The sequence below is a fragment of the Lissotriton helveticus genome, chromosome 6, assembly GCF_964261635.1.
Source record: "Lissotriton helveticus chromosome 6, aLisHel1.1, whole genome shotgun sequence".
Taxonomy (NCBI): Eukaryota; Metazoa; Chordata; class Amphibia; order Caudata; family Salamandridae; genus Lissotriton; species Lissotriton helveticus.
The window spans coordinates 884714207-884729027 of NC_136067.1; the positions used below are offsets into that span (position 1 = coordinate 884714207).

Here is a 14821-nt window from a genome sequence, read left to right on the forward strand (position 1 = left end):
AGCCTTTTTGGGTTAACCATTTGTATTAGCTAATCCAATGAAATGTAAAAGAATACAATGATTTCTTCTTGGAACATTGTGATCTTTTTTGGGATTTTTTTTACCTCCGATTTCAATCGCTTGTTGTCCCTTACAATTAATTAAATGAGGTAGTTCTTTATCTGTTCAATACTATCCCCGATCTACAACTTGGGATCACTACTATTAAACTACATCTTGAACATCAAAGTAACTTATTTATTCATAAACGTGAATTTTAGAACTGAAAGCTGAAAACTCAGTTCAATAAATTGGCGATCTGTTGTTGTTAAAAAGAAGGTGAATAAATAGATATAATCATGCACTAATTGGCCCACAACCTAGCATGCTCTTTAGTTCTGGGACTTCCTGGCTGAAACCTTCTTGTGTAAACCTATTGAATGCTTCCCTTGCCTGTAGCAGAATTTGGACAAGCACTTTGACTCACAAACTCTCAGACCGGATGTCTTCCTATACTGCTGACTCAGTCCAGGCAGCACGAGGCCCTTCACGTAGTACTGCCTGACTCCAACAAACTTTTTGGTTAAATATTTGGTTTGATGTACAAAAAAGTCAGTATGCCATTTCCTAATTGCGAATTTTTGAAACTCACTATTAGAAAATTGCAAAAAGCTATGTACAACAGTGTCTCAGACACCGATTGCGATTCCCAATGGGTTACAAATACGCCTGCCTCATCAATATTCATAAGTGAGGTCGCAATTCGGGACTCATTGGGAATTGATACAATCTCAGGGATGATTGCCTGCTAGGATCAGGAGACCACCATGTATGTGATTGCTTTTTAAATAAAGCAATATTTTTTATTTATAAAGCCTGTTTTTCTTAAAGGAAAACGAGCTGCGTCATAAAAATGAAAAGTTTTCTTTTCATTTTGTAGGAGTAGGCAATGGTCTGTGGGACCACTGCCTGCTCTTAAGAAATGTTTTCACCTGTATTCACAAAGGGTAAGAGGTCCTTTGGGGACCCATTACCATTTTCAAATGGGTTAACACCTCCTCTATGTTGGTTGGTAAATTAGTAATATTTTGTGACTGCATTCCAGTCACAAAACATTCATACACACCAGTGCTATTTGGTATTAGGAAGGGATGCCCTAAATACGCTCTTTCCTAATACCGAATCGCAAAAGCAAACACAATTAGATAACAAGTTACTGAGTCACATTTTGCCTTTTGTGCAAGACAAAATGCATTATACCGGTTGCCAATGGCCCGATGGGCCATTTGCACCTTTTTAAAATGCTTGATACATCTGGCCTTAGGTTGCTGATTCAGAAACCTGCAGGCCTAGGTCGTAACATCAGCTTCAGGAGACAAGAACAAATACTAACAAGCAGAAGCTTTTAAAATAAAAAACAAGTTGCTTCAGTCTTCCACCCACTTTCTATTGACCTACTTACATTTTGCCCTAACACTTTAAAGATGCTCGCAATCTTCCCTCAGCAACAGCATTTTCCTGGGTATGACTTTGTCAGTCATCTTCAACCAGTGCTCCTTGTGCAAAAACATCTCACTTCCTGTCAATCACCTTGTATAGTGCGCTAATGCCACAGATTTTTCTTTTTACTTTTTCTTGCCCCTTTCATGAAATACTTAGCAAAGTCTTGTCTCTGCTCTGTTGTCTAGCCACCAATTCAGAATCCTTCGACCAGCAAATTAATTCTTGTCTTGTCAATTGTCTTTTTATTCTTACCCAACAACACATATGCCCTACCTGGCTAGCCCTAGCTTCTCTCTCTAGTGTGAGCAACACTTGATGCTCCTCCTCCTATTTTCTGGTGCCGGGTTTCATTTTTTGTCCTGACTCATAAACATCCAACCTGCACCTCTGGCATTACTATGCTCTACTAGTCAGGCCCTTGTGATGCGGCGGCTACTGAAATCTTTCTCCCTTCCGGACACCTCTTGTCCATCTTACCCTCAACAGCAATGATAGCCTGATGTTCCTTTAACACCTATGCCCTTAAGCACGAGCCCTTGGATCTCCATAGCTCCCAACATTTATAATATCAGAAGTGCATTAACCAAAAAACCACACCAGATCAGGTCTGGATGACCTGCTGACCAGAGAGATTCACTCACAATCCTGTTATTTCAGCAGGACAGCCGCTGTGTTCCAGTTTCTCTGCTTTATTCTCATCTGTTATTCCTGCATCAAACATTGATCCCAAAATCCTACTGGTTAGTATGCCTTCCCGAAGTAGTTCTGTAAAAGGCAGATCCCACATTTGCACAGCTGGACATGTTGCAAGAGACATAATGCCTCCATTTTCCATAACTGATCCTGAATGTGTTTTGCCCTAAACGAAAACTCCATACTGCCAATAAATTCCTCATGAATTCCAGCACAAGGATTGCAGAACATCTCCATACTCCTTGCCTAATTGGCTATCAGAATTTAACCACTTACATTTTCTGGTTCATTTGATCTATTGTATACCAAAAATGTTTAAATCTGTTCCCAGGCAATCCCTCTTAATTCTTTCCATTAAGTCTCAACGATTCCCAGGCCAGTTTGTAATTGAAAATTCTTACTCTCAAAATACTCGTATTAGGGGAAACACCCACATGCTTAGTGATTCTCCTCAGAAACAGTTTGCTAACTCTTGAGTCATCCATTTTCCTTACTAATTGTCTTATTCTGGAAGGCTTTATCAGTTCCTGTCTTATTTAGTGGCTTTACTGTACTGTCTGTAGTTCACACTCTGCACAAATTTTAGTGCAACATTTCCTAACTTTATTGGATTTAACTGTGATGGATAGGTGTTTGAAATCCTATATCACTTCTCTACAGCCTTCACAGTATTACCCAGCTCTGGGTAATAATCTGCTGTACCTGCATTTCACTTTTCTTGCTAGTAATACTAGTCCTGCACTACAATCGTTTTTTGTCTACCTAGCCACGTAAAATATCTGACTTGGTGATCCCTCAGTATCACAATAATGTGCACTTGCCATCCCTCCTGTGCAAGCCAAAATGGCTGCCTTGTAGACATCCTATTGATTATAACTTACGTCAAGCATTTTCAGAAGCTGCTTTCTTCCCTCCAACCAAGTCATTTGCCGAATATAAAACTCATATTACTGTACCAGACTCAGAAATAGGTAACTGGGCTTCTTTTTGGGGAGTCCACCTAGTTAATCCTACACATTAAGCCAGTACAGGAGTCTGAATGCTCCTGGGCAGGCAGACCACACACAAATTCCTTCTTGGGTTCCTAAGACCATCCTTCTCTGCACAAGTTCAAGTTGTAGTTGTTAAAAAAGAGCATATATGTCCCATCTTTGTTCTTCAGCATGAAATCATCTCTGTATGTACCTTCGGGATTAACCTTAATCCCTTGTATGGTGAGGTCACCATTGATATCTGAGCCCCGTACCCGTTTATGACCATACCTTGACTAGACACCTTGTTTCTTTAGCCTTTCATTCATGTTTACTTCTGTCTCACTTTTCTGTAGACCTTTGGGGAAGTCTAAGCAACTGTGCCATCCTGATGGACCTTCAGATTCTTTTGCCGCAGGCACAACCCCTTCTGGACTTCACCCAATGGTTATCTCTCCTGCTTTTTTCTCATCTTCTCCCCTCACCTTTCTGGTGGGCGAACTTTCAACACTTTCCCAGTCAATACTACCTAAACTGCTTGCCTTAACTGCATCTTCCCCATTCACCAACATACATTATCACTCTAACAATACTTATGCAACCAAATTATATTACTCTCTTGCCCTCCACCTCTTACATCTTCCCTGCATGACCTATACTGAGACTACCATTCCCCTTGACCTCCAACAAATTCCCTAATGGGAAGAGCAATTTGTTGTGATACACTAAAGATGCTTCTCCCATCAACAGAGGGACGGCAAGTGGAGAGAAAATCACAAAACAAACACAAACCATTACAGCTTTACGTACCTTACCTATTAACTCACCCACATTTGTATGTTGTCCTTCCCTTACTCCCTCTCTCTTTTTAATCATCATCGCTCTCCAAAGAAGCAAATGTCTTGGTTAGGTTGTTAGATGTCAATATGGACACCTCTGCAAACCTGCTTCAATTTCCTCAAACGTTTTAGCTCTATTGAATCTAATTATATTATGCTTTATAACTAGGAATTATTAATCTGTGGAGAGCCAGTAGATTGGCAGGTATATGTGGTCTGTATAGCTCCATTATTAGGTCTCGCCTAGGCAGTGCTTGCGCTGTCTCTGTGAGGCATTCTGTATTCAGGATATGGGCTTAAAAATCCATTTTCAGGGACTGCCTGTCCTGGCATCACGGTCCCTCCCTTCCTATGGCTGCTGCAGCCTCCGCCTGTTTACTTTTGTGAATCCATGAATGCGCATTTTTCTAGCTCTGTCTCACCTCCCCCCGGATTGGAAATGCAAGATGTTTGTGAAGCAAGCCTCAGCTAAAATACAAGTGCAGATATCAATGAAATTGCCCTGTGCTAATGTTTGACCAGAAGACTAATTGTTTAAAACAGGACAGAAATGTTCCACTAAACATGAAATTGTGTACAGAATGAGGCCTGGGTCATTCCTTTTGTTTACACCATTTCTCACTGTGGCGTCTGAAATCTCACACAAAGCATTCTAAAGAGGTGCCCTAGCTTCTGCCCCTGTCGTCTTCATTCTTCTTTTCCAACTTTGCACATGGAATGTTACTAAATGCAGAATGCAGAGTAGGCTTTCACCGATAATCAAAGGAGTTCTGGATTCATATGTTGGCTCACAACATGCTTTCCTTGGAGAATTGTTCCACTTTAAATGTTATAGTACTTTATCCTGCTTTTTGTGTAGCTGCTTCTTAATTAAACTGTATATGATTTTCCTTGCTAAGAATGGCAGTCGCCTCACAAGCAAATGTTTCGCTTGGGTTTTTTTTTTACGAAAGGCCCACTGTCGTGTTTTTGATAATGGATTTGTTCAGTGCCGCTGCAAGTACACAGAATAAAACAAGCATTTGCAATGCAATAGGTCTCGCATTTGCGAGAGTTTATGCTATTGGTATTGTAAATGACAATGCCTTTTATTTATGTTTTAAAAATCAACACATAAATAAAAGGCATTGTCATTTACAATGCCAATAGCTCAAACTCTTGTGAATGTGAGACGATTTGCATTGCAAATGCTTGTTTTTCTCTTACTTGCACTTTCCTCTCCACATTAGTTGGTCCCACAAGTGGCTGACATTGAGTAATACTCATATAGTTATAGGATTCCATCCATGTTGAGGCTAGCCACCTAACCAATATGGGCATGGCCTCCCTGCAATCATTGAGGTATAAGATCAATGGATCACCTCACAGCCTTCTAGCCTTCCAAAGTGTTGCCAAACAATGTGCCTCAAGGCAACCGCAGAATTTCGGTGACTCAGGAGGTGCCCGGTGAGCTGATATTCCAAGCACCTGCCATTTGAGAGACTGAGGGGCATATTTACGAGTCCATCTGCGTTGCTCTTACACCACGCAACATGGTGTAAGATTGACACATATTAAAAATGAGAATTATGAAGCTAGGCAAGGCCACTTTGTGTGGCCCTAAGTGACTTGATAAATCTTGAGTAATGCTACACAGTGCAAATTGCTGCATTGCATTACTCTGTGCCAGGGAGGCATTTCCATGGACACTGCATGTGTGTTGCCTTGCAACATCCATGGATTTTGATGCATTCCCAGATTTATCAGAGGTGGTAAAAATGGAAATGCATCAAAAACCTCCGCCTCCCCAGGTGTGGCGATGCAAGGAAAAATATGTTTATTTCTTCTCATTTTTGCCTCTTCCAATGTACACTGCCTTCAGCAGCACACATAGAAAGAGGGAAAAAAACTCGGGGGATTGTTTTTGTGTAGGAAGGTGCCCCTTGCTACACAAAAATGATCCACCTTACAATGCAGAGACCACGGTGCAAGGGTGTCTGCGTTTGCGCTAGGCAGCAAAAAGGGTATCAGCAAAGGGGAAAAAGCAGGAGTGCACTGTACTGCCTTAAATACGGCACATTTCTGTCCTTTCCCTGTAACGCAGCGCAGCAAGTTGACTTGCTGCGCTTCACTGTGTGACTAGGCCAGAAGTATGGCCCGAGCTCTTTGCAGTGTTCTGCAGTGGCATAAGATTAGCCCTCGCAGCAACCTCTGTGCCAGGGGGGGGGGGGGGGCGAGGACACTGCACAGTCAGTGAGTCCCTGGTGTCAGAGCTCCTGAATGGGTCTGGAGTGTGGGGGGGACCCCTTCATGTACTTTGCAGGAGGCCGTCAAGTTTTGTTATGCCATTGGTGCTATGTGACAACATATCATACTGACAAGCCAGCAGGTATCTAGTGCACTGACAGATGGGTGTGCACAACTCCTTTTTTTGGTTTTGCTTGCACAGCGCTGGCACTGTGTTTGTGAAATCTCTTGTATGTGACAGTTCTTAAAAGGGGACTCTTTTTTTTCATAATGTCCCCTGGCTGCACGCATTTCTGATACTTCTACAAAAGCTGTTCACACTGTTTAAGCCCTATTCACTGTCAAGATAAGATCTCTTCCGACGGAAAAGGCAGAGAGCTTCTAGCGATATGCTATCACTAAGTTGTGTAAAGCCGATGCTTTAGCCTTAGAACAATTGTGGCATTTCCTATTCATGCCACAAATGTTAGTTGTTTCTTTGCACTTTGTAGGCATTATCGGATTGATTTTTTTAACTTAATCTAATTGGTCATTATGATCAAATTTTAAATGTTGCAATAAACATTGCACGTTAAAAATACATTTATTATGCAGGAGCTATGTTATATTTGACTACTAAATAGGCAGTCACAATTACAGTTACCTTGCAGTTAAAAGGGACTGGATTTGAATAGTGCAAGAAGTGCAGTAGCACCAGTGCCAAAAGCTCTAGGGACCCCACGAAACCCAGATTACAGCTAAAATTTTAAACTAAACAGGCAGCCACAAGTGCAGTTATCTTGTGGACAACAGGGTCATAATTTCAATGGTGCAACAGGAGCAGTCACAACAGGACCAAAAGCTCTAGGCACTCCACTAAACACCTAATGTTGCTATATTTTAAAACTAAACAGGCAGTCTCAAGTGTAGTATCTAGGAAGCACTAGGGTTATGATATCAATAGTGCAGCAGGTGCAGTGGCACCGGGACCAAAAGCTTCAGGCTCCCCGTTAAACACTGATTATTGCTATATTTTCCAACTAAACAGGCAGCCACAAGTGCAGTTATCTTTCAGGCACTAGGGTCATGATTTCAATGGTGCAGCGGGTGCAGTGGCAGTGGGCCAAAAAGTTGTCAGAACTCCTCTAAACACCTAATATTGCTATATATTACTACTATACAGGCAGTCACAGTTGCAGTTACCTTGCAGTTGAAACAGGCTTTGTTTAAATGGTGCAGCAGGTGCAGTTGCACTGGGGCCAAACGTTGTCATACCTTCACTAGACACCAAATATTGCTATAATTTACTACTAAACAAGCAGTCACAAGTGCAGTTATCTTGCAGGCATCAGGGTCATTATTTGAATGGTGCAACAAATGTTTTGTTAACGGAACTTGAGTGTCCCGGTGCGAACCTGGTGGAAGGGAGGCAGAAAGAAACAGTTAAGATAAAGAGAAAAGTCTTGAGCCTTTTCCTGAAGAGCATAGGATCCTGAACGCTGAGGAGGTCAAAGGGGAGAAGGCTCCAAGTAGAAGCTGCCCCGAAGGCAAGAGAGCTCCCTTCAACTCTCTTGAGGCGAAATCTCGGAACGTGGGTGAGAAGTTGCGAGGCTGAACGCAGCTGTCTGGTAGGGACATAAAACATGAAGCGTTTTCTCAGGTAAGCAGGACCATGTCCATAGAGGGCTGAATGTGCCAGGGCAAGGGATTTAAACTTTACCCTCTCAATTAAAGGCAGCCAGTGTAGATTGCACAAGTGTAGTCTCACGCTGGTCCTTATGAGAATGTTTAGAAGAGTTCTATCTGCGGCATTTTGTACCACCTGCAGTTTGTTCACAAGATTGCTGCGCAGGCCTTCGTACAAGGCATTAGCGTAATCGAGGCGTGAGGACACCAGTGCACAGGTAACTGTTCCCCTAACTGACCTAGGAAGAAGAAGGAGTGGCACTGGGCCTAAAAGCTGTCAGAACTCCTCTAAACACCTAATACTGCTATATATTTTACAAGTAAACAGGCAGTCATAAGTGCAGTTATCTAGCAAACACTAGGGTCATGATGTCAATAGTGCATAAGGTGCAGTGGCACCGGGAACACAAGCTCCAGGCATGAGACTAAACACCTGATATTGCTATATTTTACTACTAAACTGGCAGTCACAAGTGCAGTTACCTTGCAGACAACAGGGTCATGATTTGAAGTGCAGCAAGGGCACTGGGACCATAAGCTCTAGAGACCGCACTGAACACCAAATATTGCTATATTTAACCACTAAATAAGCAGTCACAAGTGTACTTACCTTGCAGGCAATAGGATCATGATTTGAGTGTTGCAGCAGGTGCAGTAGCACTGGGTTTAAAATTTGTCATAACTCCTATGAACACTAAATATTGCTATATTTTACTACAAAACAGGCAGTCACAAATGCAGGCATCTTGCAAGCACTAGGGGCATGATTTGAATAGTGGAGCAGGTGCAGTGGCACTGGGCCCAAAAGTTGTAAGAACTCCCCTAAACACATAATAGTGCTATTACATTAATTCATTCTATTATTTTCCTCTTTCAATGAAATTTTTTATATGTTGCTATTACTTACTTGCACTATACCCCTAGTAACAGCACAATATATTGCCTTTTTGTACCTAAACACGTTATAACACTTTAACAGACTGTAACTTATATTGTACAACTAATCAGCAAGCTACAATTGACAAAAAACAGTTTATTAATCACATAGGCAAAACCCAATGCATTTACCAATACTATTTTTTGTCTGCCCCCCAATGTTCAATGCTCCTTTGTCTAAGAGCGAAGAGGAGGATACCTCCCTTCAGCTCCTCGCCCCTCTCTTACATCTAACTGATGTGCTTGTGATTGTGAAAAAATATATTAAATTGAAATTTCGTACAAAATGTAACTATGTAATATCGAGCGTAACTCTGTCATGTAAATAAGAAAAAACCCTGCGTCATCAACACAATCTGGGATCGCCTTCTAATTCCTCCACACCTATTAATCTATGCTTTTCAATTAACCCTGGGAATCCAGCGCATTTTACTAAACAGCAGTACAGGTGATGGTCCGATAGGGGGCGGTGGTTACTGCGTGACTAACACTGTAAACAGGTCAAAGGATACCATTCACTAGGATTGCAGAGGAAGGACTGTTTTCGTCCAGCAAATCTTCTCTTAACCACACGGCGGCTATTTAGAACCAGACACTTGTTTCCGGAAAATAATAAACCGGCGTATTTCATTTCTGCGAGTTCACCGCTTTTTCACTTTTTGCACACCTGGGACTGAGATAAAAAAAGAAAACGCTACAGAGTACACGGTAAATTACCTGCGTTCTTCATGTACTTTTCCAGCAAGTTCTGCAGCTCTTGCTCCTTGTCGTTGTTGAACTGCGTCTCCATGGCCAGCAGGATGTACTCGTCGAGCAGCATGCGGACAAGATGGAAGGACCCTGAGGGGGGGGATTGGAGGGGAAAGAGAGCGTGTACCACAGTTATCTCCATGACCATCTCTCCACAGTTTACAAAAAGAAGGTGAAACAAATAAAGCGTTGTTGGCCTTTCGGTGACCCGAGAGAACAAACAGGAGACAGTGAAACTTTCAGCCCTAATCTTTCTTTGCTCTGACCCACCTAGCTCAATATGTTTGCTGCCCTCTGGCCTGTTTTGCCACTAATTACATTCAAGAAAATAAAGGATGAAAGTGAGGGGTTGTTTACACTTGAAGGGGGCACACACTGCCGACACATAATGTTTGTTGGGGATGGACTTGGCATGCCCGGATCAGGGAGGGTGCGTCCCAATTAACAACATCCTTTGAGACTGTCCCTTATTTTCTATGTTATTAGTTTCTAGAACTTTGCAGAAAATACTCAAATTAAGGAGGCAGGGTATCTTATTAAAATTGCCCTTGTCCAGTTTCGATGACACTGGGCAGTAATATTGCCAATTACAGAAGCACCGCATGCAGGTGACTCACTAGCGTAATGCAAGCACCTTGACTTAAAGAATATTCATCTATCCATTTGATTGAACAAAATCATATTAATGCCGCTCTTACACAAGTAACCATCTTAATACATGTTGATCTTTAACAGGGCCGGCTTTAACACTGGTGGTGCCCTGTGCGACAATGTTTGTTGGCGCCCCCCCAATGACCACCTCTGCCACGGATTCCCTCACCACCACCCTTTAACAGTGCCCCTCAAGTCTCCATAACCACTGCCTCTCAGATTCATTTAGTTTCATAGCACTACTCATACCAGTGTAAGGTGTCAGAGTACTTTACATCACACACACACACATTGCACCGAGACAATCATAGATGTGTGTAAATCAGTGTATAGGAAATGTTACATCAGCCAGATTACAAGGTGTAGTGTAGGAGTAACATTTAATCCATACTGGTAGGCAATATAGTTTGAGTCCTTATTCTGGAAAAGCACAAATTCAGAATTAAAAATTTAACACCATTGTTAGGGGTTCTCTTTAATAACAAGAATTGTTTTCTACCCAAATGAACCCCTTTTGGGAAGATTAGGATAATGAAAGACTGGGCAAAAAACACATAGCTGTAACATAGACCTTTCAGTTTACACGCAGCTCTTTGATTACAGTTAATAGCTCAATTCTCTATATTAGGACTTTGACTTACAAACGACAAGTAACAAAAGGAGCTCTCTTACAGAAGCAGTATCCCACTGACCTATTTACATTATATACACTTTGTTATCTGCATGGTACACATTCTTAGATGCAGGCATTTTAACCCTCTGAGCTACCTTAGGATGAGTCGAATCTTTCCAAAAAGATGATTAATCACTGGAGTTATCTTGACATTTAATTGATGCCTGAAAATTGCTGGAGGCCAGGAAGTCAGCAGGTGCTTTTAAATTATTTATATGCTTGCAAAAATGACGCCTCCACCCCAAGTCAGCACCCGGTGCAGTGGCACCGATCGCACCGCCCTAGAGCCGGCCCTGATCTATAATGGTGTGACCCTTCACAGGGGGGGCTCCTCTGTTGGAGCGGAGGAGAGTCATCCCACTTAACTTACCCCCTAAAGAATGAGAAATAAAATGGTAATACATTACCATTTAATTTTTCATCCTCCGGGGGCCGGTTCTGAACTTTTCAAAGAGCGCATGTCTTTTTGGAAGGCTGTCTTGACAAGACCAGCCACACATGCTCACTTTGAAAGCTCTAACCCAGCTGTCCAGTATCCCTGGGAGCAGTAAGTGAGGCTACTCCCCCCAATCAGGGCACTGCTCTCACAGCATGAGAGCAGCACCAGGATTTGGGCCTGCACTGCAGCATCCGTTTGCAGCTGAGAACAGGTCTGAAGCTGAAGTCGGCAGAAGTCAGTTCAGTCCTGCGTCAGTTAAGGTAAGTTTTTGTATTTTATTATTTTAAATGTTTGCGGGCTCCCACCTACCCCGCTCCTTGTAGATGCCAGCCGCTACTGCTTGAATACTGTTAGAACTGGGGGTCTGTAGTTGGCTGAGGTAGGTACCTTAGTCCAAATAGGGACCCTTGCTTCTAAGTCAGGAAAAGGAAGGACACCTTCTCAGATAGCCCCGCTCACCCCCTCTGTCGCTTGGCACGAGCAGCCAGGCTTATCTCCAAGGCAAATGTGTAAAGTATTTGGAACCATGCTCTCAGTAATACAGTGATAACACCACTCCACACGAGTTTCATTAAAACAATTATATATTTATATAAAAAAAATATACGATGAGATCACTCGATAAAAATCCAACATTTGCGTATTTGTAATTTTTCACCTTGCCGGTTATTAGGCCAACAAGCACTGGCAGGTTCTTGCAGTATTAATGAGCAATTCATGATGATCAGGGGGCGGCGCTTGCAGGCAGTGAGGATGGCCGCTTGATTCCCGAGCTCCGCCAGCGCCACAGCAAATCCTCAATTATCCTGCATTAAAACACCTTCTCGGTCTCCCTTCCCGCACCGCAGCGCATCGGGAGTACTGGAGAACCCTCCGACCCGGCGGCGCCAGAGATTCACGGGCGCACTCAGAGGCGGAAAGCGTGTGTCCGGACGTGAGACGGAAGGCCTCAGACCGTGGCTTCAAGTAGATCCTGGGCCCGGTGTGCGTCACCGTGCGTGCGGCTGAGGAAGGTGAGCCCGCCCCCCTGGCTGCCAAGTGCCGTGACCGGAGCGGCGAAAACACCGGCCGGGGACAGACCTCCCACTGCGGACCCTTGTGGAGGGTGGGTGACTCTGCGCGACGATACCGAGGCTGCGAGGAGACAGCAGGAGGGAGCCGGTCAGGGAAGGCGCCATTTTATACCCCCCGGAGTGATGCACCGGAGCGGAGCCATTGCTGTGCCGCGCAGGGCAGGGGCGAGGCAGTGACGGTGCGACGGAAGGCTGGTGTCCCAAGGTGCTGAGGGCTGTCGAGATAGACACGGCTCCCCCCCCTCCTTCTTTGGGAGCCCGGGTCCCCTTTGGCTCCATTTGCGGGGCATTGCTTCTGCTGGACCCTGCCGGTGGTCACTTCCCTCCGATCTCTACCGAACAATTTCTCTTCTTGCTAGCTAAGGTCAAGTCCGGCTATCCGGCTGACTGCGCTCCGGCCCGGAGTCTCCAAACCCTTTTCACCTATTGCCCTGGACCCCCTCTCACCTTGCTTAATTCCTCGTTGGCGCTTGGTTCCTTCCCCTCTTCCTTTAAAGCCGCAATAGTTCTCCCCATCATTAAAAAACCTGGTTTGGATCCCTCTTCCCCCCCTAATTTCAGGCCCATTTCCCTTCTTCCCTATTTGGGGAAGGTTTTGGAAAGTTATGTCACGTCTTGCCTGACCTCTCACATCGAGAAACATTGTCTCTTAGCTTCCCATCAGGCGGGCTTTCGCCCGGGCCATTCCACAGAGACCGTTATCACCGCTGTTTTGGATGAGCTCAAGGGAAAAGCGGATTCCAATCTTCCCCAAGCGTTGGTGCTCCTCGACCTGTCGGCTGCGTTTGACACGGTCGACCATACCATCCTTTTCGACCGTGTCAGCGCAGCCGGCATTAGGGGTGTGGCACTCGCTTGGTTGGCGTCCTTCCTTCAGGGTAGGTCCCAGGCAGTCTGCCTTGCAGGATTCTCCGCTCCCCCCCGCCCTCTTGTGTGTGGGGTCCCCCAAGGCTCATCTCTCTCTCCCCTTCTTTTCAATCTGTATATCTACCCTCTCATTCTTTCTCTTCGTGAGCTGGGGGTCTCCGTGTATAACTACGCGGATGACCTCCAGCTCATCTTTGATCTCTCTACCTCTGACTCTCCTCTTTTTCTTAGCTCTACCCTAGTCTTTATCTCGGATTGGATGGCCACGAATCACCTTAAGCTGAATCCGGACAAGACGGAGCTTGTCCTCACGGGTGGTCCCACTAATCCCTGGTCCCCGACCCACTGGCCCCTTTCCTTTGGTCCTCCCCCGGATCACTGAAATAATATCGACTACCAAAATATCGACTACCCAAAATATCGAGGAAAAAATATCTACAACCAAAATATCGAGTTTGTATGTACAAACAGGTAAGTACAAAAATATCGAGTACAAAATATCGTTTACAAAAATATCGTTGTAAAAAATATCGACTTTAATAAAAACAATGTTTAATTACATTAATATAAAAAATTAATTACTAAAATATAATTAACAATACTTAAATTAACTTTTAATAATTAAATAATTAATGAAAGTAAAAAAATAATATTTATTTAATCATATTTCTTAAAACATATATATATATAGTAACGAAATTTAATTAAATAATAGCCAATATTATTAACGTACAAATACAAAAGAGTAAAAATTACTATTCCCACTGCAAAGAGTGCAACAGTGGATATATGACGTTACAACGCAACTTTTACAACGCACTACCATTACAACGTAAGTATTGGTAAGTATATAATAATTTTTTTTAATGTAAATTATTTAAAAATATTTAAATATTATTTAATTTAATTTAATTTCATTAAATTAAATTAATGTAAATTTAATTTTACTTTATTTTTACACTGTACCCCTGTACCCCTGTACCCCAAAACTGACCCTGAACCCTAAAAAAACCCTTTACCCAAAAACCCCAAACTGACCCTGAACCCTAAAAATACCCCTTTACCCAAAAACTAAAAACTGACCCTGAACCCTAAAAATACCCCTTTACCCAAAAATTAAAAACTGACCCCGAACCCTAAAAATACCCCTTTACCCAAAAACTAAAAACTGACCCTGAACCCTAAAAATACCCCTTTACCCAAAAACTAAAAACTGACCCTGAACCCTAAAAATACCCCTTTACCCAAAAACTAAAAACTGACCCTGAACCCTAAAAATACCCCTTTACCCAAAAACTAAAAACTGACCCTGAACCCTAAAAATACCCCTTTACCCAAAAACTAAAGACTGGCCCTGAACCCTAAAAATACCCCTTTACCCAAAAACTAAAAACTGACCCTGAACCCTAAAAATACCCCTTTACCCAAAAACTAAAAACTGACCCTGAACCCTAAAAATACCCCTTTACCCAAAAACTAAAAACTGACCCTGAACCCTAAAAATACCCCTTTAATTTAACATAATTAGCAATTAATCTATTAAATTAAAATAATTA

The 14821-nt window shown here is 43.0% G+C and overlaps 1 protein-coding gene across 1 annotated transcript in view; it reads right to left on the reverse strand.

Annotated features, from left to right (window-relative positions):
- RFX6 (regulatory factor X6) overlaps window positions 1-14821 on the reverse strand; it is a 424100-nt gene that overhangs the window by 94130 nt on the left and 315149 nt on the right. The window contains exon 15 of the mRNA XM_078646873.1: window positions 9530-9652. Within this exon, the coding sequence (XP_078502999.1) occupies window positions 9530-9652 (123 nt within the window). The remainder of the gene's footprint in view (window positions 1-9529; window positions 9653-14821) is intronic.